The sequence below is a fragment of the Papaver somniferum genome, chromosome 8 (assembly GCF_003573695.1).
Source record: "Papaver somniferum cultivar HN1 chromosome 8, ASM357369v1, whole genome shotgun sequence".
Lineage (NCBI taxonomy): Eukaryota > Viridiplantae > Streptophyta > Magnoliopsida > Ranunculales > Papaveraceae > Papaver > Papaver somniferum.
In genome coordinates this window covers 2,543,208-2,567,716 of record NC_039365.1, presented here as the reverse complement: position 1 = coordinate 2,567,716, position 24,509 = coordinate 2,543,208, and the positions used below count along the sequence as shown (strand labels likewise).

At 36.6% G+C, this 24,509-nt stretch overlaps 2 protein-coding genes and 1 long non-coding RNA gene across 3 annotated transcripts; 1 reads left to right on the top strand and 2 right to left on the bottom strand.

Moving 5' to 3' along the window:
- The first annotated feature begins 481 nt into the window (after positions 1-481).
- Positions 482-4,582, top strand: LOC113302812. Its single transcript, XR_003337111.1, has 6 exons — positions 482-590; positions 918-1,135; positions 1,240-1,430; positions 1,753-1,852; positions 3,262-3,339; positions 4,318-4,582. It is a non-coding gene; the product is annotated as an uncharacterized LOC113302812 (long non-coding RNA).
- An 8,964-nt stretch (positions 4,583-13,546) lies between these two features.
- Positions 13,547-14,333, bottom strand: LOC113304914. Its single transcript, XM_026554035.1, has one exon. It carries the CDS (start codon positions 14,331-14,333, stop codon positions 13,617-13,619), a length of 717 nt encoding a protein of 238 aa, XP_026409820.1. The 3' UTR covers positions 13,547-13,616.
- Positions 14,334-17,126: 2,793 nt separating this feature from the next.
- Positions 17,127-17,870, bottom strand: LOC113304913. Its single transcript, XM_026554034.1, has one exon. It carries the CDS (start codon positions 17,868-17,870, stop codon positions 17,127-17,129), a length of 744 nt encoding a protein of 247 aa, XP_026409819.1.
- Positions 17,871-24,509: the final 6,639 nt, after the last annotated feature.

Genomic DNA, 24,509 nt, shown 5'->3' with positions numbered 1-24,509 from the left:
CGGCTTTGCATCCGTTACAAAATACCCTTTACAAATGTCTGTTACAAAAGTATACTAACAGGCAGAAACCGTTAGTAATAGAGCCAGCCATTACGAATTTTTTTTACAGGCGTGCCAGCCACACGCTTCGTCACACCTGGGTCGTAACACTTGTATTTTGTGCGTGTGCCAACCACACGCGAATTGTTTATTCCCACCCCACCTAAAATGAACTAGAGGATGTTTCTTCCCCTCCTTATCCTTCGGTATTTCGTCCCATCTCTCGAGTCTCGACCATTCACTCATTTTTCTTCTTCTCTCTTTTCTCTTATTCTCTTCTTCTCTCCGGCGCTTTCTGATTATTGATTATAGGAAAACAGAGAATAAATCTGTATAGATAATAAGGGTGATGGTGTAATTGTTGATGTCTGAAGGAGAACAAGTAGGAGTTTTAGTTTCTCTGTGTGAGGTGATGAATCATGGAGAGAGGGTTAGGGTTAGGGTTTATTCTTGAGGTGAAGGAATCATGAGAAGATGATGGATCTGTTGAGATCCCCGGTGATTCATGGTGGTGCTGTTAAATCAAATGTTCATTCAACTCAGCAGAAATGGTAAGTTGATTTAGGGTTTCTCTAATGGTAAGTTGATTTAGGATGATTTAGCTCTTAATTTTTCTAGGTATTCTTAATCTTATCTCTTTTAATGATTTCGATTCTCAGATTTGTATTTTAAAGATCTATTAAACATAATTGTGTTTTATTTTTTATTTTTCAGTATATAATCGTAGTCCTAACAAGCTGAATTTGGGTGTTGGTGCTTATAGAACTGAGATTTGTCTAGGGTTTTAATTCTGTATTCAATTTTGATTTCCTCGTAATTTTTTTATTTTTCTGATGAAAACTGCTCTTATTGGGTTGTTCTTGTTTTTATCATTACAGGAGGGGAACCACTTGTTCTGAATGTAGTGAGGAAAGCAGAACAATTGCTTGTGAATGTGGTGTTAGAGTAATTCACTATCTCTGGTGAAACTAACTTTCTCAAGTAGTAAGAAGGAAGGATGATTTTACAGCTTTATGGGATAAACTGAATTGTGCACATCAAGTTTCAATGTCCTGTTATTGGTAAACTTTTTGCTGCTGAAGAAAGCTCTGTTCAGGTTTGTCCTTTTAACCCTACTCTTTTAGGGGTTTTCGTTTTGCTTACTTATGTACTGAATTTGCCAACTAATAAGCTAAATTCACTGAGATGGTGGAACTTCAGATTGGTCTTAAGAAGTATGACCCTCAAAAGGACAAGCGTTTCAGTGGTTCAGTGTAGTTACCACATATTCCCCGCCTGAAGATGAAATTTTGCAAGATTGGATATGACAAAGGTATACATGCTTGATACACAAGAGGCACTGGAGTCGATATTCAAAAAATGGGAAAAGACTGCTCCTTTTGCTTGGGATGGTAAGCTTCTAATATCGGAATACTTGTTTCTGTAATATATGTAAGCATACTATATATACTGTTAGGATTCAGGGAATGAGCAGATGATGGTCCAAGATGATGCTCTAACCTGATAGGTATGCAATATCTTTAGCCCTAACTAAATGTCCAAGGAACGGCACCATGTTTACGTTGATATGGTTTTGCTTCTTTCTCTATTACCATCTTTTGTCCTTTGTACATCTGAAACTTAGTGATTTATATCATACCATGTATGTAGTCTCTGATTCTGCGAAGCTGTTTGTATCACTAATTTGCTCATCAATGTTTCTTGAATTTTCAGCGCGCGACATGGGATTTTGATGGTCATATGATATTACTTGCTTTCTCAGAATAAGTAGAATTGGGCTCTATGCACTTCGTGTCGAGGCTTCTGACATTGGGTACAACTTCTTGCCTCCCTTTGAATATTTTCCATGAAATTATTTTACACATGAGCATCATATTGACATGAGTTTCGTTTCTAGAGATATTAATCGCTGGAGTTCAACCCTACAGAAAATAATTCCCCCCATGGGATTGCAATGATCACTACTATTAGAAATGGCTCTGAACAGTTCACTTACGTTGTCTGCTTTGTTTTCGTTTACTACTTCGTGCCTGCAATGTAACTGAACGATGAGTTCCTATTGATTCTAGACAAATCTAGGAACTGCACTAGGAAGGGGTTCATAGATTTCAAGCATTTGAATATAGTAGCCTGGCTAGTTTTGGTCATGTCATGACCATCTTAAAAAAAAATGCTAGACTCTCCCTTAATTAGTCTTTTTCAAATCCATGTTGCAACTTCTAACAAATTTGTTTAAGTTCCAATAAAAGAAGATACAAGAATACGAAGGGATAATATAGGAATGAGAATGAGTCTTTAATTAACTTCGATGGTGTATATCAGTTTTCAAGGAAAGTTAGACTGTTTAGTCTAGGCAGAGGGGATTTAGTTGTTTCATAGCCCAAGTCTCTCACCATATTAATCTCTTGCCATGTCAATACTCAATGGTAATGTACATAAGCTCCAAAATTTAAACTTATGCAACGAATAAGATTTGTAAAGCTACAATATGAGTCGAGTATAAACTACATGAAGCTCTAAAGATTGGAGCCTGACCACAAAATTAAGTCAGGGAATGAATTTAGTTACTTTAAGTAATTTTGTCTTCTCTTCAACACCTCAAATTATTAGTACTTTCAGACTTGCTGTTTTGGTAACTGATACAGTAGGCTGTGATCCTAGTGACTATCTGGAGCTTATTTTATGACATTTATATGTGCTTTACGCTTTCCGTTTGAGCTTTGAATGGAGCCCTCTGAAGAGCAGTCCAACCATTTTGATCTTGACTGTTAACTAACACTCCTTTTTCAATAGAACTTCTCAATCCGTGAACATCGCTTAACCTAAGCAAATCAAGTAAATGAGAATGCCCGTTGTTATATAAAAGAATTAGGTCATAATGATGATTTTCTCTTACTATGTTTCAACTTGGCATCTTCTATGAGCTTACCGTTTATTATTGTGCATCTTCATATATGAGAATGTGTTTTTTTATCGAGTAGTTCGACTTTTCCATGTATTAGACTAGTAGATTTTAGTTCACTTTTCTTAGTCAGTCGATTAAATGCTGTCTTTTGGTCTTCTGCCTAATGTTTTGCTCTGTGAAACCATTTTATGAACTTGACTGATGTCTTGCACTTTCATGCAATTATTTGCTGCTTATCATTTTTATCTACATGGTCAATTAGTTTACCACGAAAGATAACAGCTGACCTCCTATTATTAACCAATCTTTATTGGCAGGGTGCCAAGACTAAGGAAGAGGAATTCAACACAGGATCCCCTTCTGTTCTTATGATGAGTGTCAAAAATAACACTCAGGTAAGATTTGTCTTGGCAGATTTTGTTGAACAGAAATTATTGCAAAACTTTCAAATTTAGGTGAAAGATTATGGGTATGAATTGCACTTCGAAGAATGTTCTACGTTGATTTCTTTCGATGTATATGCACGATTATTCCTTATCCTATCCCTGAGCATTTTTCGTCCTTATATATAGTAGTACATCCCAACTTGGTCAAATATTAAAATGTCAACATACCTCTTTTGCCTGCCATGTTTCTATGATTTCAGTTGCCTGCCATGTTTTTTCGCCTTAGAATCGATCAGACTCTTTTGTTCTCTTCCTGTGTACTACAATATCTTTATATTTCTTGGCTTATAATGTGCTTATGCTTCTGCTTAGATGTATGTCTGTCGTCTGTGTTGTTTGAGGTTCAATGGTTAAAATGTCAACATACCTCTTTTGGCTTCCATGTTTCTGTGATTTCAGTTGCCTGCCAGGTTTTTCGCCTTAGAATCGATCAGACTCTTTTGTTCTCTTCTTGTGTAATATCTTTATATTTCTTGGCTGCTAATGTGCTTATGCTTCTGTTTAGATGTATGTCCGTCGTCTGTGATGTTCGAGGTTCAATGGTTTAGGATGGTTCAAATAAATATGTTATATTGCCTTGTTTGATTGTTTGGTACTGTCCGAATAGGAGATAATTGCTTGTAGTACATGAAAATCAGGTCAAGTTAATGAAGACATGTTAGTGCTCATAGGAGATTGCTTGCAGTTCTTGCTGACCTCAATTCCTTCCTTTAGAGTATGTATGCAGAGCCATGTTCTTATCTTTGTTAAACTTTAGAGTATCTTATTTAAAGTATTCATTCTCTTCATATTTTTGTTTGTTAAAATTGGTTTCATAAGTCAGGATATTCGGATAGGGATAGTGCATCCAAAACTATCCACTCTCAGCATTGCTTCATGCATGTCTTTGCTAACCCGCAACTTACATGTTTCTTTTGACACTTGCAGGCACTTAAAGAAGAAATGCTCTTGTCTGGTCTTAATGAATTTGTATCCACTCTCATGGTATGCTTAGTTACATGTTTCTTTTGACAACCATTCTTGCAGTTGAGGGCTAACAAAGATAACCTATCCACTCTCATGGTATGCTTAGTTACAAAATATGTTCATGATATTTGTGATACAGAGAATTTGTATTCCCTTAGGACATAGGAATGAACTTGTAATGATTTAAGTGAGAATGAACTCAACTTGTGAAGTTTTTATCTTTATCTATTCCCTTAGATGTTTTTTGATACTTCAAGAATTTGTATTCTTTTTTGATATGATACAGGTGAACATTTGATATAAATTGAATGGAATTTTGTTAAATATGGATGATGAATGGATTGAAAGGTGTATGCTGGTTCCTTTGGGATTCTGGCTCTTTTCCGGCAGAAAAGAACTGCCGGTAATATTGACCTGGTTAATGTTGACTAGCAGTAATTTTTTTGGCTGTTACAAAAAATTTCGTAACGGCTGTTAGATGTTACGACTGTGTGTTTACCAAAATGTCGTAACGGCTCGTGGCTTTTACGACTCGCCACGTAGTAACGGCTCAGACCTGTTACAAACTCCGTTACAACACAAAATTCGTAACGACCCTATGCCGTTACAAAATAATGTAACACCCCTTTTTGAAACAGGCAAGAGCCGTTACAACCCATTTTAGTAATGGCTCACTTTTGTTTCTAATCCCAGAATTTGGTGTAGTGATGGTCTACCTGCAACCATTGTGTCAGATCGAGACGTAGTCTTTTTGAGTGGATTTTGGCAAGCCTTATTCAAGGCTCTGGGTACTTCACTCCATCTGAGCACGGCGTACCACCCACAAACGGATGGTCAAACAGAACATGTGAATGCTTGTCTGGAGTCTTATCTGCGTTGTATGTGCAGCTATAGGACTGTTAAGTGGGTTTCTTGGTTATCCCTTGCAGAATAGTGGTTTAATACCTCCTACCACACTAGCCTCAAGCTTACCCCCTTCCAAGCTCTCTACGGCTACTCCCCACCACGATTTTTGGATTACATCATGATGGTGCAGTCAGTCATACAGTGGTAGACGATTATCTACACCAACTCGGGGTTATGACAGAGGTATTGAGACAGAATCTGATTGCTTTCCAACAACGCATCAAACAATAGGCAGATAAGAAACGGGTAGAAAGGTCCTTTGCAGTTGGTGATTGGGTGTACTTGAGCCTGCAACCTTATAGACAGACGTCTTTACAACTCCGCCAAAATCTTAAACTTGCAGCCAAATTCTTTGGTCCATACCAAGTATTAGAGAAAGTTGGTGTTGTTGCTTATCGTCTCCAAATGCCAGCCTCGTCGCGTATCACCCCGTCTTTCATGTGTCCCAGTTGAAAAAGAAGCTTGGCAAAGGATTTATTCCACAGACCTTCCTTCCTACAGTGGATAAAGATGGCTTATTCAAAGTAAAACCGGTTCAGGCCTTATAAACCAGGGTTCTTCTCAAGGGCCGCCAACACTTTCCACAAGTACAAATTCAGTGGTCTCATATGGCAGAAAGTGATGTTACTTGGGAGGACACTGCGTTCATCAAGGCTACCTTTCCCAAGTTCATGATTGAGGACAAGGATTAGTGCAGCGGTGGGCATTTGTCATATCCCTTAGTCTATGTTATTACGGGCAACCCATGTAATGAGGCTTTTTGTACAATTTGTGTGCTTGGCACGTGTTAGAGTTTGCTTTTCCTTTTTGTTTGGTCGAAAACCTAATTTGTAAAGCAATGCAAATTTTATCCAGTTGAGTTATCTCTTCCACCTCTCTGAGATTTTATCCAAATTCTATAGTGTAGATCCTGTAGGATTGATCTCTGCGTTCCTATTGTAGTGTAGTTCACTACAATATAACTCTTTGATATACTTTTTATTAAGATTGAGTCTAACTGTCTAGTTGATTATTTTAAGCAAAATATTGGGTGAGGTTGTTGTACCGCCACTTTTTCATAAAGGACTAAATCTGACCAAAGGAAGAAGAAGAAGTTGATGGGTTTTTCTCTAGTTTTTGAGAAGAGAGAGAGAAAAGACAGAATTAGACGGGAAAAAAAATCAAATTTCAATATATTAATACCTATACATAACTAATCGGAACACTTGTATATTAAGCTTGCTTACTTTCCTAGGTTGGTTCTTCACCTAAAGCTTCATGATAATAAATATCTTAATTTAATGTTGTTGCATCAACAAATTCAATGATAATGATTTATTCTAATGATTATCAAACTAATTTAATAACTTACCTAATTATATTTCACCACTAAACATGATTAGTAAGGGGCATATTAGAAATTAGTTACAATACATGGATAAGGGGTGACTTTGATTTACTATTTATATCCCGTTTTTTGTCTTTTTCTTCTATCCTGTAATTAATATAAGTATTCCCCAATTGCGCGTTATTCATCTACCCTAGACTGCCTAAAGTATGCATTATTTCGAAAGTAAAAAAAAGTTTGCTATTAGGATAGTAGACAGCCAAAGCCCAAAATATAAAAAAGATAATGTTTGTTTTCATTTTCCTTTCCACCCAAGGAATTTGCAATATATCATTCTAAACCTGGCACTGCCAATCTACTTCATGAAAAAAATTATTGACGAGTCACTCGAGATCTATTTCACGGCCGCCCAAAATAATCCCAATGTAACAGCAAATTTGCTTGTAGTGGACAACCTAAACCCAAAAGTTGAAACATCATTTTTCTTTTTACTAAATGATCCACAATATAGTTCTAAATTTAACGCTGCGCCCAATAATTTATCGTTTAACCTCAATTATCCGATGACAAAATAATTACTAGTGACTCCAAATCTACCCCTAGGAAACTTAAAAATTTCATAATGTAACAAAAAATCTCCTCTAACCCAAATTAAAAAATAGTGTAAGATTTTATGTTTTGTTATAGGGCCTATGATCCATGAATGTGCGGTCCATCAGAATACTAGGGTTTTTCTTTCTCTTGTATAAATAGATAGCTATACATTTGTAATAAGGTTCCCTCTTTGGATAATAGAAATGTTACCTTTCTCTTTTTTTTATTATTACTCCTAAACGTTATCGAGCACAAGCTTTACCCTGCCGCAAGAAAAGAGATTTTTTTTTCTTCCCTGTTATCATCGATTCAAAACTGGGATCTCCGTCTCTGGTTCTTTGCCGATTATTCTTTTTCACCTTCTCCATTTCTTTAGAATCAGACATCGAAAGGTATTTTATTATTTTAATATGATGATCTGTTTTCTTTTGACATTTCTGATTTGTTTAGATGTTGTTTATTATTATACTACAATATGTGTAACAACCCCTTTTGTCCAAAGTGTATGGCTGCTGCTCATATGTTCATCTTTATTTATTAATAATCATCATTTTTTTTATCATATGCAACTATTTTATTCATCTCTGGAAACATTTCTGCCCGACTTATTGATTTGATTGTTTAAATTAATAAATTTTATTGCATGATTTAAGAGAATTTTTCTGCTTAGTATGTTATGGTTCTATGTATGTATGTTCTGATTTTCTTTTACCTATGCATCATAGATCGACTGAATTTTATAATAATATATTGTGTATGTTTTGGGATTGGGTCGTCTGATATTAATCTTTAATTCTTTTCTTTTTCATAAAAAAGAGGATGAAACCCTCAGAGCAACCACAGTCATGAGACGGATCAAACACCAAAAGCCAGACTAAAAGCCAAAAAAAATTGGTATTCTGGGTGTTCAAGCGCAATGGGGACGAGCAGAATTTGGTGAAGCGTAACTTATACGAACGCTTGATGCGAGACGGAACTTATACTCACGTTTCTTGACCGAGCGTCTTTATAATATGCGTCTGAGTGAAACGGAGTTATTACGTGCGCCTGATTGAGGCGCAGGTATAATTCACGCCGAACATGGGACGGCGATGGAAAGTGCGTCTACTGGGACGGAGATGTTATGTGCGTCTGATACATACGGAGATAGAAAGTGCGTCTCCGTCGGGCGGACATAAAAGGTGCGTCTGGGTAGGGCGGAGATGAAAGGTGCGTCTGGGTCGGGCGTATACGTGAAGTCCGTCTGAGTGGGCACAAAACTGACGCTCATATTACGTGCGCTCATAATGAGGATGTGGATGATTGAAATACACAAGATCCGGTACCTAAGAAGAAATTCAAGAGAATATGTAATTTCCATTAGCTATCATGGAGCCAATTAGAAAATAAAGATTCACAGCTGACAAGTTGTCAGCAAAGAAATTTGTTTAATTAAGAAGCTAAAAACAGGATGAATTAATCTGTATAAGCTTTTAAATATCTTACATGGGTTGGCATTAACAAGCATCGCAGCACCTCCAAAATCACAGCTAGTAGGTACTGGATTCTTCTGATAGTAACTGTTGAGTAACAAACGCTCATATTACGTGCGCTCAAAACAGACGTACATTAAAATTACGTCTCACACAGGCGTACTGGATTCTTTTGGTCCGTCTCATGACTGTGGTTGCTCTAGTTCAGGCGTAGATGCAATGGCAGAACCAGTCAAGTTTGTAACAGAACACTAGTAGCACCCCCAGAAACGTAAATCGCTTTACACCCACAGTTTGTACTAGCAATCAAACAACCTTCAATAGTAGCCATTGGTACTGAATATTCTCTCCCATCAAGTAACAACGGACCAGCAATACCAACAGACGTTAATAATACGTCCGTCTCCCGCATACGGTCATAATACATGCGCCCGGACCAGGCGCTTTTAGTAACTGCGTCCAAACCAGGCGTTTTTAATAACTGCGTCTGCTATGGGGCGTAGGTTTTATCTACGTATGGCCCGGCGGTGTTTATAATGACGCCTAACTCAAACGCTCTATATACATCCGCCCCATTATCATACGTTATTTATACGTACGCCCGATGTGGAGCGTCCACTATACTTCCGTCTGAAATCATACGCCCACTATACTTCCGTCCCACTATTAATCATTTTAGTCTGGGTTGGCGACCACATTTGGTCGCAAACCCTAATTAACTGGACTAAATATGGTTTTAGTCAGTACCACTGCGGCTGAATTTGGGACCAAATTTGGGTATAGTCCCCAAATTTGGTCATGACTGTGGTTGCTCTCAGACATTACAAATCATAGTTCATTTTCCAAGATCGAATTGGAATTCGACCAAAGAATAGGTTCATTAAAAAACTGATAATTAAAAGAGTTAATCAAGCCTCCTAGATCATTTCCTATCCATCTGTGTTGGAGGTTGTAGATGTTACAAAAAGTTGCAGTGCGAGCTGCCCATATTATATTTAATCTATTATAAAAGATAAGTTCTGAGATTTTAAAGTTCACTATTTCATGATTGTCACTATGGAAATCATTACTAATAAAGTATTTCTTCTTTCTTGCTTGGATATACATTCCTTTAAGAGCATCATAGTAGGCATTGAATCGCTTTGAAAAATAACTTCATGTCCACTCCATTGTGTTACCCACCGGAAAGCAATTTCTGCGCCTTTCTTCTCTAATTCTTCTGTATTTGGAACAAAAACATATACTTCCTCTAGCTTCGATGGTGTACCCCTGCAGAGTCATTTAAATTTAAGCCAATGCCAGAAGAAGAAATAGGGTCCATCATGGACAGAGAAATGTTTATTTTGTAGCACATTTTTGCTTCCACAGTTCTGTTCTCCAAAGTGCATATATAAAGACATTCGGCATGCATTGGATTATAATATAAGGTTTGAAATAAAGAGTATCTTGGATCATTGATGGTAGCAACACTATTTATGAACTGAACTATAGTGTTAGCCGTAGCCGCTCTATTCTGTTTTTCCTTTCTAAAGATCCAATCGCATCTGGCTTTCCAAATGTGCCAAGTTATAATACTACAAAACTCATCCCACTTCATCATATAACCATTTCTGTTAGTATTAGAGAACCATGAGTTAAGCCAATCATGGAATTAATCTTTAATTCCATATGTGTATGTTCCGCCGCTCTGAATTCTTTCGAGATTTCGAGGAGAAGGAAAAGCCGACAGGAAGAGAATTCCAACCGGTCCAAATCGCTCCAGTCTAAACCGGTTCGGTCTACCCATCCCATCCCAACCTGGGCTGGTCCGCTCTAACCCGGCCATATTCCCGTCTGTTCCAGTTCTGGCCCTGTTCCAACCTATCCTATTGCTGGTCCTACCTGGTTTTGGGACATGCGTGGCTAAAGCTGTTCCGATTCTGTCTATATACAAGGGGAACGAAAGCCCAAAGGTATGTAACTATAAAATAAACACGAGTTCTTACATTGACTGCTTGTTAGGCTTATTTATTTGTTTGTAGAACATGCCTATCTTTGTTTATTTTTTTCTTAAGATAAGTCCACGTCATATAAACAGTCAATTTAAATTATGATTGCTTATCTCGATCATTAATAATTTTGGTTTTAATGCTATTTTGTTTTATTGAATATGAGAATGGCTATGGTTGAATGATGTCTTTTGTTCAATTGGTTGTACCAACTCGATTCTAATGTATTCATTTGAGGTTTAAAAGTACTTGAGAACCATTGTTACATCCATGATATTTTCTCCCTAAATCTGAATGTTCCGTGGGATGTAATCCACTTGCTCGACTATTAGTTTCAAAAGATACGTTGAAAATAAAATTACATGTATTCTAATTTTTGTGGAAGTACTCACAAAAGGTGATATGAGTCAGAAAATTTCCATTTATCTACTTCATCCATCATACTAACAAACCAGTATATGTTGAAGTATGACAACAAGAGAACTATCTTTAGTAATATATTCAACCTAAAGTGTTGACATATTTTGTGAGATTATCTTGGCCTGTTGAGATAAAGAAATTTCTCAAATTAAGCTAAATATAGCAAAAATTGAAAATGGAAAGAACCCCGAAGTAATGAGGGTTAGACGTACCGACTCATACAAAACATGTGAAAAAGGACATATATATCATGGAATGAAGCTAAAAATGTAATTATAGCTTCCATCATAAATGAAAGAGTTATAAATGCACATGGTTATAGGTGTTGGCATATACAATGTAATGTGTGTAACATAGTAGCAACCAATTTTCACATCCTTTAATGGAAACAAGAACTTTGCCTGGCCAATGACTATCTTATCTAGTTGAACTAGATCCAATGTCTGCACTTATGGAATGAAAACACGAGACATAAACTCTCTAAAGCACTTGAGATATATTGGGTGAAACGTAATATATACTCACTCTAAAGTACTTAAGTTAAATCCCACTTTTGTTACGTAATAAGGCCACACCACTTATTAAAACTCTCAAAACCCAAATGTCGAACTGATAGTTGTTTTTCTTCCACTAATTTAAAGAATATACACTAGTTGTTGAACTCATTCCTTATAATGTAACTATGGTGATTGGATCATCGAGCTCATCACTGCTCAATTTTTTTACTTCAAGATAGAACAAAGGCGTCACAAAATCTCTAGATGTACTGAGAGATAATCACACCTTGTTAAATTTCCAAGTAACCCGTGCAAATGGATATCATGTGGAACATCACAACGATGAGAATGTAATTGATTGCATATTTTATAGTCTTTAATATATTTGGAAAGAAATATATTTTAGAGAAACTAATGAGTCAATCTAGTGCAATGTAATTCACTGTAATATTTGGATTACTGAATCCTTATTGACTCTGACGATGAAATGTTGGGAACTGACTCATACAAGCTTTGGGCATAACCATAAAACAACTTTGGTTGTGACATGATGATTGTTTTGAAAGAACTCATACAAATATCACTTTATTCGAGTGAACGAAAATGGGAAAAAGATTGACAGAATGCAAAGTGACGACATATCCCTCAATAAAGTGTTTTCTAAGGTACTAGATGCACAACCCCCCTTTCCATTATGCTTTTCAGTAAGAGAGCACACCACTCATTTCACAAAGTCTTCAGTAAAACAGGATCGGGACCACCTAAGATGCAAATCGTAAAAATTACATATTAGAAAGACAACGAGCTGAAATTTAGAAAAATATTCATGAAGAATGCGGACCATTAAAGTCACTTATGGCTCTGGTGAATGTTTTGACATTTTGAACTAGTTATAGTTCCCAAGAAGTTTTGCGTTTGGAAAAATACTAGCACATATTATACATATAAGGGCTCACCACCCCTTGAAAATGCTAGCTAGTGCACATCAAAAAGACTTGATGTTTATTGCATGTTTAATAGGATCAATGTAGAACATCCTATACCCCATGGTCTCGCAAACGCTATCATCAAAGGTTACATATGGTGCCTAAGGTATGCTTATGCGTACAAACCTACCTTTAACTGCTTGGGGAATATGCAATATTACACGCATCTTTACTTATTCGTTTTAGACCCACAATTGGTCAACCATTCTTTGCGTACCAGTTGGTAGCTGGATATAATCCTGACATTTTTTTTGTTCTTAAGCAATTTTGGTTGTGTTCCCTTACGACTCCACATCGTACTATGATGGGTCATCAAAATGATTAAGTGACTATGTTGGACAAGAATTTCCAATAATTATCCGCATTTTAAAAACCTTTGGCAGAAGATTTCTTACCGCTAGATTTGTGGGTTGTCATTTTAAGGAGACAGTCTTCCCGTCGTTAGGGGGAGATAATAAAAAGTATTTTCTAAGGGAACGATAGCAACTGGAATCTTAGAATTGTCCTCTAGTAATGGAATCTTCAATGGAAGCTAGCGTACAGGTTGATAAAATCAAATCATCAATGGAAGCTATACCAAGAAAATCTAGATTAATACGCAGGCTCGGATGCATTTATTGTTAGGTAATGAGCTTATCTACACATTACCAACATTTGGAATATTGATAGACTGTTCGATACCCATTTTTTGGATCACTGTCTCTGCAGAGACAATTAGAATCTTGAAAGCCTAATTGTATTGTCCATGCAGCCATGCATGTGTGAGAAATTAATCGCCAGTTTCTAAAGATCCAAAAATTAAGTCAATGGTATTTTGATATGGATGAACACGGTGCTAACATCACCTAACATGAGCTCTCAATTATTGCAATGATTTGAGGTGTAATTTGTGGCCAGTAAAGAAACAGAGATAAATGAAATGAACAAATATATTTAGTTAAAAGAATTGGTTGTATTGATATTTACTTTTTTTTTTTTCATTTACAGTCACTGTGTACAAAATTCCATGAGCATTTTCATAATAAAACGCGAAAACACTTGAGGAGGATTAGTAGCGATATATGTTACTACTAGTTGATGTTGAGAAGTGAAACTCTGTGCTTGATTAAGCACCTGAAGACAGTTTCTAGTCCATCTTCAAAATCTTGAAGGGTCATTTCAAGGGCTTTCAATGTCTTCTGCACATTGTTTACTTCAATGCCTTTGGTAAGGGATTTCACTGCGGTGTCCACCTCCATTACTTCAGAAGTTTCTTCGTTGCGTGTAACTCGCTTGGTGAGCGTCAATTTAGAGATCAAAGACTTGTTTTGTTTTGGCACAGAAACAAAGGACAATATGGATTCAAAAACGGAAAGAGTAGTAGCTTCAACTTCTGCTAGCAAGCTAATTTCGGTATCATTTTTCTTGTTGTTCTTAAGATCTACAAGGCACTTGCGGATCACTTTGCTGATCTTCTTTCTTGAGATCATGTATTCAGAAACTTCACTTGATCGTCTACGAATGGATGATTGTAGTTCTTGAACGGATTGTGTCATTTGAGACAAAACATCCTTGATTATACTGCAAACATCCAATAACATGATAGATCCATCCAAACTGGAATCTGAGCATTTTCCATCTTCGGTAGAAAGGAAATCCTCAACACACTCATATAACTTTTGGAGACCAGATAAATTTTGGCAGATTGATGAAGATGCTTTTAGTTTGCACAATTGTTCCTCCACTGCAAGAGTGAGAGGATGGGAGTTTTTAGGTAAACTGATGGAGCGAACATGGAAAGAAGCCATTTTTTATTTTGTAGAAGAAGAAAGTTGATATGAATTCAGTTTTTTGGATGAAGAATGAATACCTATGGTGAAGCTTATATACAAATGCAAAGGAGACATAAGGAATCTCCACAGCTAAGCTCTTTTAATTAATTACTGTGTTCTTCGTCTCCTGCGCTTCCGAAGATACCGCCCATGTCTGTTGGTTGTTCCTGTTCCTAACGTATAAAATTGATTCTCTCTTGTTAATCTCCACGTTTGTATCTTTACCCTTCTGTTAGCGAAATACAGTAGACATATTATGTACGTGCAAGTCTGACATTGTCGGACTATACAATTCCGTTCCGACATTTGGAATATGACAGCCTTGCTCATATATAAGAAGGTTAGCGTAAGTGCTGGTCGATTGACATTTATGACTAATGTTTCTGTTCATAGGTACGTTGTTCCCCTATCTGCCAAGCATTTGGAATCTCATGAATCACAATCGGAGGTGATGCATCCAAGTTAAAATAATGAACACGAACAACATCCTTTTATTCCCTTGTGATATTCTTTGTGAATATAAGATTACTAAAATCACTTGAATGGAAGCCACCACAAAAATAATATAGCGGATCTATAGCGATACGCACGCATGCGATCGATGTTAGGTAACGAGCGTATCTACAATTTACCAACATTTGGAATATTGCTTAACTGTGTGATATGCATTTTTTGGATCAGTGTCTGTGAGAGACAATTAGAATCTTGACAGCCCAATTGATATTGTTCATGCATGTGTGAGAAATTAAGTCAATGGGATTTTGATGAGGATGAACACGTAGCTAATTAGCCATTACCTAGCATGAACGCTTAATTATTGCAATGATCAGGATAATCGAGGTGTATTTTGCAGTCAGTAAAAAAAATGGAAATAAATGTGATGAACAAATATATATAGTCAAAATTTGTTGTATTGATATTTACTTTTTTTTTTTTCATTTACAGTCACCGTGTACAAAATTCCATGAGCATTTTCATAATAAAACGCGAAAATGCTGATGGTTGATCAGTAGCGACATATGGTACTACTGGTTGAGGATGTTGAGAAATGAAACTCTGTTCTTGATTAAACACCTGAAGACAACTTCTAGTTTGTCTTCAAAATCTTGAAGGGTCATTTCAAGGGCTTTCACTGTCTTCTTCAAATTGTTTACTTCGATGCCTTTGGTAAGGGATTTCACTGCGGTGTCCACCTCCATTACTTCGGAAGTTTCTTCGTTGCGTGTAACTCGCTTGGTGAGCGTCAATTAGAGATCAAAGACTTGTTTTGTTTTGGCACAGAAACAAAGGACAATATAGATTCAAAAACGGCAAGAGTAGTAGCTTCAACTTCTGCTAACAAGCTAATTTCGGTATCGTTTTTCTTGTTGTTCTTAAGATCTGCAAGGCACTTGCGGATCACTTTGCTGATCTTCTTTCTTGAGATCATGTATTCAGAAACTTCATTTGATCGTCTACAAATGGATGGTTGTAGTTCTTGAACGGATTGTGTCATTTGAGATAAAACATCCTTGATAATATTGCAAACATATATCCAATAACATGATAGATCCATCCAAACTGGAGTCTGAGCATTTTCCATCTTCGGTAGAAAGGAAATCCTCAACACATTCATATAACTTTTGGAGACCAGATAAATTTTGGCAGATTGATGAAGATGCTTTTAGTTGGCACAATTGTTCCTCCACTGCAAGAGTGAGAGGATGAGAGTTTTTAGGTAAACTGATGGAGCGAACATGGAAAGAGGCCATTTTTAGATGAATTAGTAGAAGAAGAAAGTTTATTAGAATTGAGTTTTTTGAATGAAGAATGAATACCTTTGGTGAAGCTTATATATACAAAGACAAAGGAGACATAAAGAATCTCCACAGCTATTAAGCTCTCTTAATTAGTTACTATGTTCTCAGCGCTTCCGAAAATACCGTCCATGCCTGTTGGCTGTTTCTGTTCCTACGATGCTCCCTTATTAATATCCACGTTAGTATCTTTACCCATCTGTTTGCGAAATACTGTAGACATATTATGTACGTGCAAGTCTGACATTGTCGGATTATACAGTTTCTTTTCAACATTTGGAATATGACAGCCTTGCACATATATAATATGAAGGTTAGCGTAAGTGTTGGTCGATTGTCATTTATGATTAATGTTTCTTTTCAGAGGTACGTTGTTCCCCTATCTGCCTAGCATTTGGAATCTTTATGAATCACAAGCGTAGGTGATGCATCCCAGTTAAAATAATGTACACGGAACAACATCTTTTGATTTCTTTTTGAGATTCATTTTGAATAAAAGATTACTAAAATCCCATGATCCTACCAAGAAAGGTCTATAGCGATACGCACGCATGCAATCAATGTTAGGTAATGACACTTCACCAACATTTGGAATATCGATAAACTGTTCGATTCGGATTTTTTGGATCATTGTCTGTGCAGAGACAATTAGAATCTTGACAGCCTAATTTATATTGTTCATGCATGTGTGAGAAATTAAGTCAATGGAATTTTGATAAGGAGGAACACGTAGCTAATTAACCATTACCTAACATGAACGGTTAAATATTGCGGTGATCAAAATAATCGATATGTAAATTGTAGCCAGTAATAAAATGGAGAAAAATATTGTGATGAACAGATATATGTAGTCAAGGAATTTGTTGTATTGATATTTACTTTCTTTTTATTTACAGTAATATACAAAATTCCATGAGCATTTTCATAATAAAAAGCGAAAATGCTAATGCTTGATCAGTAGCGATGTATGGTACTACTGGTTGAGGATGTTGAGGAGTGAAACTCGGTTTTTGATTAAACATCTGAAGAAAGATTCTAGTCCATCTTCAAGATCTTCAATGGTCATTTCAAGGGCTTTCAATGTCTTTTGTACATTGTTTACTTCGACGCCTTTGGTAAGGGCTTTCACTGCGGTGTCAACCTCCATTACTTCGGAAGTTTCTTCGCACTTCTGTACAACTCGCTTGGTGAGGATCAGTTTAGAGATCAATGACTTGCTTTGTTTTGGTTCAGACACAAAGGATAATAGGGACTCAAGAACGGCAAGAGTAATAGCTTCAACTTCTCTTAGTATACTACCTTCAGTTTCGATCTTCTTGCTGTCTTCTAAATCTGAGAGGCACTTTCGAATCACTTTAGTGATCTTCTTTCTTGATATCATGTATTCGGAAACTTCATTTGATCGTCTGCGAATGGATGATTGTAACTCTTGAACAGATTGTTTCATTTGAGATAAAACATCTTTAATAATACTGCAAACATCCAACAGCATGATAGATCTATCCAAACCGGAGTCTAAGCATTTTCCATCTTGGGTAGATAGGAAATCTTCAACACGTTCATATAAATCTTTAAGACCGGATAAGTTATGGAGGATCAATGATGACGAAGTGGCTTGTTCGGTGGCTCTTAATAGGCATAATTGTTCCTCGACTGCAAGAGTGAGAGTGCGGGAGCTTGTAGGTAAACTGATAGATCGAACATGGAAAGAAGCCATTTTGAAATTGATTTGATTGAAAAAAGAAGAAAGCTTATAAGAATTCAGTTTTTTGGATGAAGAATGAATACCTATTGTTCAGCTTATATATACAAGGCGGAAGGAGACACGAAAAATCTCCATAAAGGCTCTCCTAATAGTTGGAAGGAGACACAAAAAGAATCTCCATAGAGGCTATGTTAGTAGTTGTCCGTGGTCTCATGTGATTGCGATTTTATCGCACCCATGTTTGTTGGTTTTTTTTTTGATCGGAATGTTTGTTGGTTTCTTGTGTTACAACATGTAAGATATGAATTACTTACCGAATAGCAGGTACGTAGTAATCTCCATGCACGTTCATACGAATGAATATCGCGTGTACAGCGTATTGTTTATGGTTTCCCAACAGTTGGAATAATATGACAGCCATGATATGAATAAGCTAATGTAAGCGTGAAACTATATGTCTGTTGGTTATCATATATGTGATCAATAAGATGATGTGATTCGCCAATCTGTTTACACGGATACATTGTTCCCCTATTCGCCAATCTTGCAATTGGAATCTTCACACTCGTGTGTATTTATGCATCATACACTACAAGGTTAATGCTGCATTAATAAAAGATCATATCGATTGTCTTCTTCGGTGCTTACAGTATATGATCTTATGTTTCTGATCAGAAGGCATTTTTGATATATTTTTCATCATTAAACAAGGTTTGGTCTATGGTGGGTGCATGTTAAGAGGAGTGAGCCATAACCACTATCAATGTACACCAAAGTTTGGTGTTTTATGGGGTGGAGTTTCTACGTATTCAGCAATGTCTATTTCTTGTCGCACATAATGTAAAGATCTCGAGGATTAGTGATCGAAGGATGGGGCTATACTAAGAGTTGATTTTAAATGAGAAACTTAGACGCACGCCCAAAAAAAAATATTCTCATTGTCAGGCCCATAATTAATATTGGATATCGTGACACCCATAATTATCCGATATTATTAAAAATGTCTGCATGACGGGTTATGCATACTATTTTTCCAGGGATAATTCGTTATGCATTCTAATTTTCCAGGGGTATAATTGTCAACGCAACTTGGATATAACATATCTAAAAAACCACCCCTTGGAATTTAACAAATTTTATATCGTTGGAAAGCTTTTAAAGAGAGATATGCAACGAGCATGAACAACAATATCAAACTTTTGTTTTTCACGAAAAAAAACAAAGGTGATCATCGTTTAAGGGAAAATTTTCGAAAACTGACTACATATTCGTTATGGAGGCTCCAAAAAAGATGCATAACACAATAAGCATACACAACAAAAGATGTATAACAAGTTATGCAACCATATTTTTTTCATGCATCAATTATTTTGGTTATGCAACCACTAAAACGATGTATATTCCTGAATCCAATAGAAAAAGCGGACGCATAACGAATTATGCAACCATTTTCTCAACTGCATAACAAGTTATGCATCTATAACAGGTTATGTAATCATTGTATTAGTTGATTTTAGTGTATACAGATAAAGTAGATGCATAATGCATTATTGATGCATGGTTATAGGATTAGACATAAAACTGAACATGAAAACTCTCTGAGTTTAACCATTTCTTTTTCATTCATCAAAAACTGCCGACTAAAACCTAAAACGGGACCTTAAATAGAATTCTAAACTTGCTAGCTAAGAAAATATAAGATAAACATTATCAGAAAAGATAGCTCTTATCTAAATGCTAAGAAAACGTAAACCCTAAAACTCTAAACGTCAAACAAGCTAACAAACTAATAGACTCCAAATGAATAAAACTCTATCCTTGCGCATCTTAAACACTATTTGGTCTCGGGCCTCCAAGTCCAACTGTTCTCCTTCATCATTCTCCCGGTTCAAATAAAATTCGTCCCAAAGCTATTTGGTCTCGGGCCTCCCAGACCAACTGTTCTCCTTCGTCATTCTCCCCGACTCAAATAAAATTTGTCGGGAATTTTTCCTCCCCCCTTCCCACGATCAAAAACAAAACTAGCTTTAGAAATCCTAAAGCACATCCGACAAAAGATATTTTTAAATGGATCAACTGATATCCTTGCTGTTTTCCTTCGTTGTTGCACAAGGTTATAAACCTTCAATGTTTGTAACAAACCATATGGATTTGGGACGAGAGCAGCAACCATTAAATTCCATTTACTATGTGTAAATTGGAAATGAATCCTCAAGAATCCAGTTAGAAGCACCATGAAAATGAGTATTAGAATACAACCCAAAATCATCTCCTGTGTACCAGATGTATGTTTTGATATTTTGCGATCAAACTCCACAGCCACGTTAATATTGAGCAGCACCTCCACTCGATCCCCATCTCCAGTTTCAGCAAATAAAAACCCCTGGTCCAAGCTAACCATTAAACCCTGCCAAGCAAGCAACCAAATTCTCCTTTCTTTTGCTTGCAATTTCTGACCCATCCGTTTTGTATTTGTTGCCTTTGCGTACTGCTTATCACTCATACTAACAGTTGCACTCGAAAAATATATCTGAACCAGCTTATCAGCATTGCTGTTTCTAACACTTTCCCCATGTTGAGCACTACTTGAATGATGTCCAGTGTTTCAATAAAGAACTGACTCTTATGTCGCTGAATGAAGACGTGTAGTTCAATCTTTCGCTCAGCAACACTTAAACGTTGAAGTCCATCAGCTCCAGTTTCCCCTATCGTCTTATTACTCTGGTTATCATCTTCTCTTTTGAAACCAGTGAACACCATCTTCTGTTTCGACTTTCCTTGATCAAAGATAAGAACCATAACTTTATCTCCTCGTAGCCATTCTATACACCTTTGGTTAAAGTTAGATGTATCTACTGTTGAGATTATTAGTCCCACATTGATTGGGTAATCTAAAATCCTGCGGTTTATAATTCTATGGGCCACTTCACTCATCGCCAATTGGTTTTGAATTGGATGTCCGTATTCTAACATGGTATCAGAGCAGACTATTTGTGTCGAGTCATTGACCGCACCTATACTCCGCGTCACCCGATTTATTGTCCACGTGTTAGACTCTACGAGGCTACACGTGAGGGGGCGTGTTGAGATTATTAGTCCCATATTGTATGGGCAATTAAGATCCTGCGGTTTATAATCTCTTAGGTCCGCTCCACTCATTGCCAATTGGTTTTGAGTTGGATGTCCTTATTCTAACATGGTATCAGAGCTAGGAGGGGGCGTGTGAAGGATAATAGTCCCATACTGTTAATGTTCCCTTAATAAACTTAAAATATAATACGGAAGGGTCATCCCACTCGTTGTCTATTGATTTTGAGTTGGATGACCATATTCTAACATCTATGTACTGCTCTTTTTTGTTGACCGTTTCATTTAAAACTTGAGTTGCTCAATAGTGCATGCACAAATCAGCCTCTCGAGAATGAAACGAAGATAAAGAAATGTTATCTATCGTACTTGTCTTGTCGACTTTAGATTTCAAACTTCCTTGTCTTGGAGTAACTTGAAAAATCATGTATACATAGTTTCTGATAGTGTTATAGGATTCAACAATTAAAGTGTTTCGGGAAATCTGACCTACAACTATTTTCACCTCAGCATATAGATATGCCCGACAAGAAGCCCAATAAGCACATGCACCAGCATCACGAGAATGAAAACAAACGTTGTGTAAACCTCTTTGAATGTCAGTAGAAACCCATACTGGAAAAGTACTACAAATAAGTAACAAACCTATAGCAGTTGCACAATTTTTCTCAGGAAAATAGTATGCCAAAATTAATGTGTTCTCGACCAACCCACTAAAATTAGGCAGCATCACGACATCAAAAACAATGTTAAGTATAATTCTTTGAACCTCATTATTTGATCTCATCAAAGCAGCAGGAACAATTTCAGGAAAACAACCAGGAGACAAAAACTTTTTACGATCCAAATTTGCTGTCGCTAATCGACCTCCATGATGTGAGCCTTCTCCCTCATTTGGTAAAAATAACTCCAGTACCGTCATAGGTGGTAAGGTATCTTCTGCAATAACAAATGTTGGATGTGCGATTGTCCATCTTATACTTATTGCTGCAGGCCACTGCACTAGAACTTCTTCGACCTAAATGTTACTATCGGAATATTTTTTTCTAACATAACACACGACGCTTCCCAAATTTCCTGATAACTTTTCAGCTATAGCTTCTCTACCGGTGTTCGAGAAAATTCGACCTCGAGGTTTACTAGTATTGCTTTAAATTATTTCTTTGTGACAAAAAGTTTTCTTATAAAATTTCAAACTCGAAATAATATTTTCTACCATATGATATTCAAAATGACATAAATCAACTGGAGTACTTACAAAGTTCGTATCCCCTCTTGTCGAAGGATCGGTATCATCTGACTGAAGAATACTTCATCAATTGGATAGGTATTGTAGATTGGCGGTAAGTCCCAGTCTACAACAACTTTGTCTTTTCCTTTTGCACTTAGGGAGAAAAACGACTCCGCATGCACAATAAGTCTCGATTGAAACAGATGTTTATCTTCTTTAGAAACTCCATTAAATTCATCTGCTAGCGAGCTACTATTAAATTAAGGGATGTCAACTTTCAATCCAGATTCACAACTCTGGGAATCACGCGATTGATATGCAGCGAGTTGACTACCCACTACGCTACGGCAAAGACATCCAACATGTCTTTCTCATCATCCTCCTCCTCCACCTCATGCAGATTTGGATATTGATGGTGCTCTAGTTGTTTCTGCATAACAACTATCTGACAGGTGAGCACTTCAACCTGTCGTTCAAGTTTGGTGATCCTGTCAAACTTCATCATCCCCTCTAGATGAGGAGGGGCACAGCCAGCAACTCTACGTCCTTCTCGTCTACGAGCCATGAACATTATTAGTTTCTAGCGTCAAAACTGATGCAGGGTTATAGGATTAGACATAAAACTGAACATGAAAACTCTCTGAGTTTAACCATTTCTTTTTCATTCATCAAAAACTGCCGACTAAAACCTAAAACATGACCTTAAATAGAATCCTAAACTTGCTAGCTAAGAAAATATAAGATAAACATTATCAGAAAAGATAGCCCTTATCTAAATGCTAAGAAACCGTAAACCCTAAAACTTTAAACGTGAAAAAATCTAACAAACTAATAGACTCCAAATGAATGAAACTCTATCCTTGCCCATCTTAAGCACTATTGGTGTCGGTCCTCCAAGTCCAATTGTTCTCCTTCATCATTCTTTCCGACTCAAATAAAATTCGTCCCGAAGCTATTTGATCTCGGGCCTCCAGGTCCAACTGTTCTTCTTCATCAATTATGCAGCCATATTTTCGGATGCATAATAGGTTATGCGTCCATTTTCATGACTGCATAACATGTTATGCAAATATTATTTTAGGTGCATGACAAGTTATGCGGTCTTTGTTTTTGTTGGTTTCAACAATAACAAAAAAATTGATACATAATGTGTTATGCAAACATTTTCTGGACTGCATAACAAGTTATGTAACAACTTTTCAAGATGCATAACAGGTTATGCATCTATTTTCATAGCTGCATAACAGGTTATGCATCCATTTTCAGAACAAAAAAGAAGGTTGTGGAGGGCTAATACAATTTAAACATCCATCAATTTACAGAGCAGCATGTGGTGGTTTAGTAGTCACTATTATAAAACAACCGCATCCACTAGTGGTGGACCGTCAGAAGTAAGTAACATTTGATAGTGAAGCCAAGTGGTGTCTCTGATTTCTTTCATCCACATTCATTTCATTGCCCGTTCCAGCAGCTTACTTTTTCAAAGATGCCACCACCTATAGAATAGTGGGTTTAAGAACTCTTATGATTTTGATGTTTAACAATCAATAATACCCACTCCCATACTAAAATAGATGAGAATCTTAAACAAAAACATGAATTCATTCATTGATAGTAGCCTTTTTCAAAGATTCCACCATCTATAGTACTAGTAACAACAGTAGTGGGTTTCAGATGAACTTGTGATTTTGATGTTCAACAATCAATAATAACTCCCATACTAAAATTGATGAGAAATTTGAATTCATTCACTGTATGTACACACAATCAATCAATTTCAGTCCTCCTACTCCAACAACAAAAATGCATTATAAGTACCCCATCTTTCTAGACTTCATCTTCTCCACATCACTCACAAAACACACTTCAATTTCGTTATAAAAATGCAGTAGCATCCATCTCTATAAACTTCATCTTCTCCTCATCACTCACAAAACGCTTTCAGACTTCATTATAATAAGGCAGTAGCATCCATCTCTCTAAATTTCATATTCTCCTCATCAATCAGAAAAACATGGCTAAGATGTTGATGGAAGTCCGTGACTGTGAATCATTCAGATGTGATTTCTTCGATGTAATTTTTTCTACCATCGCTGGCAGTAGATCTGCAACAACAAATCGTTGAAGTGATTAAGCAGTATGAAGCCGAGCTAATTCATATCATATGAAATATGAAGGATACGTAGACGTTCGTTCAATTTCATCCACAGAGGGTAACCCAAATTAGGCTAAAACCACCATGTTTCTTTTTTTCAGAGAAAATTCTTAAATGGGTTTGTAAAACAAGGTTTGATAATCATAGATCTAAAGCTAAAACTTGTTTTCAATGAAGA

What these genes read in the sequence shown, in the direction of transcription:
- LOC113304914 (XM_026554035.1), bottom strand. Translation starts at nt 14,333, where the DNA reads ATGGCTTCTTTCCATGTTCGCTCCATCAGTTTACCTAAAAACTCCCAT.
- LOC113304913 (XM_026554034.1), bottom strand. Translation starts at nt 17,870, where the DNA reads ATGGCTTCTTTCCATGTTCGATCTATCAGTTTACCTACAAGCTCCCGC.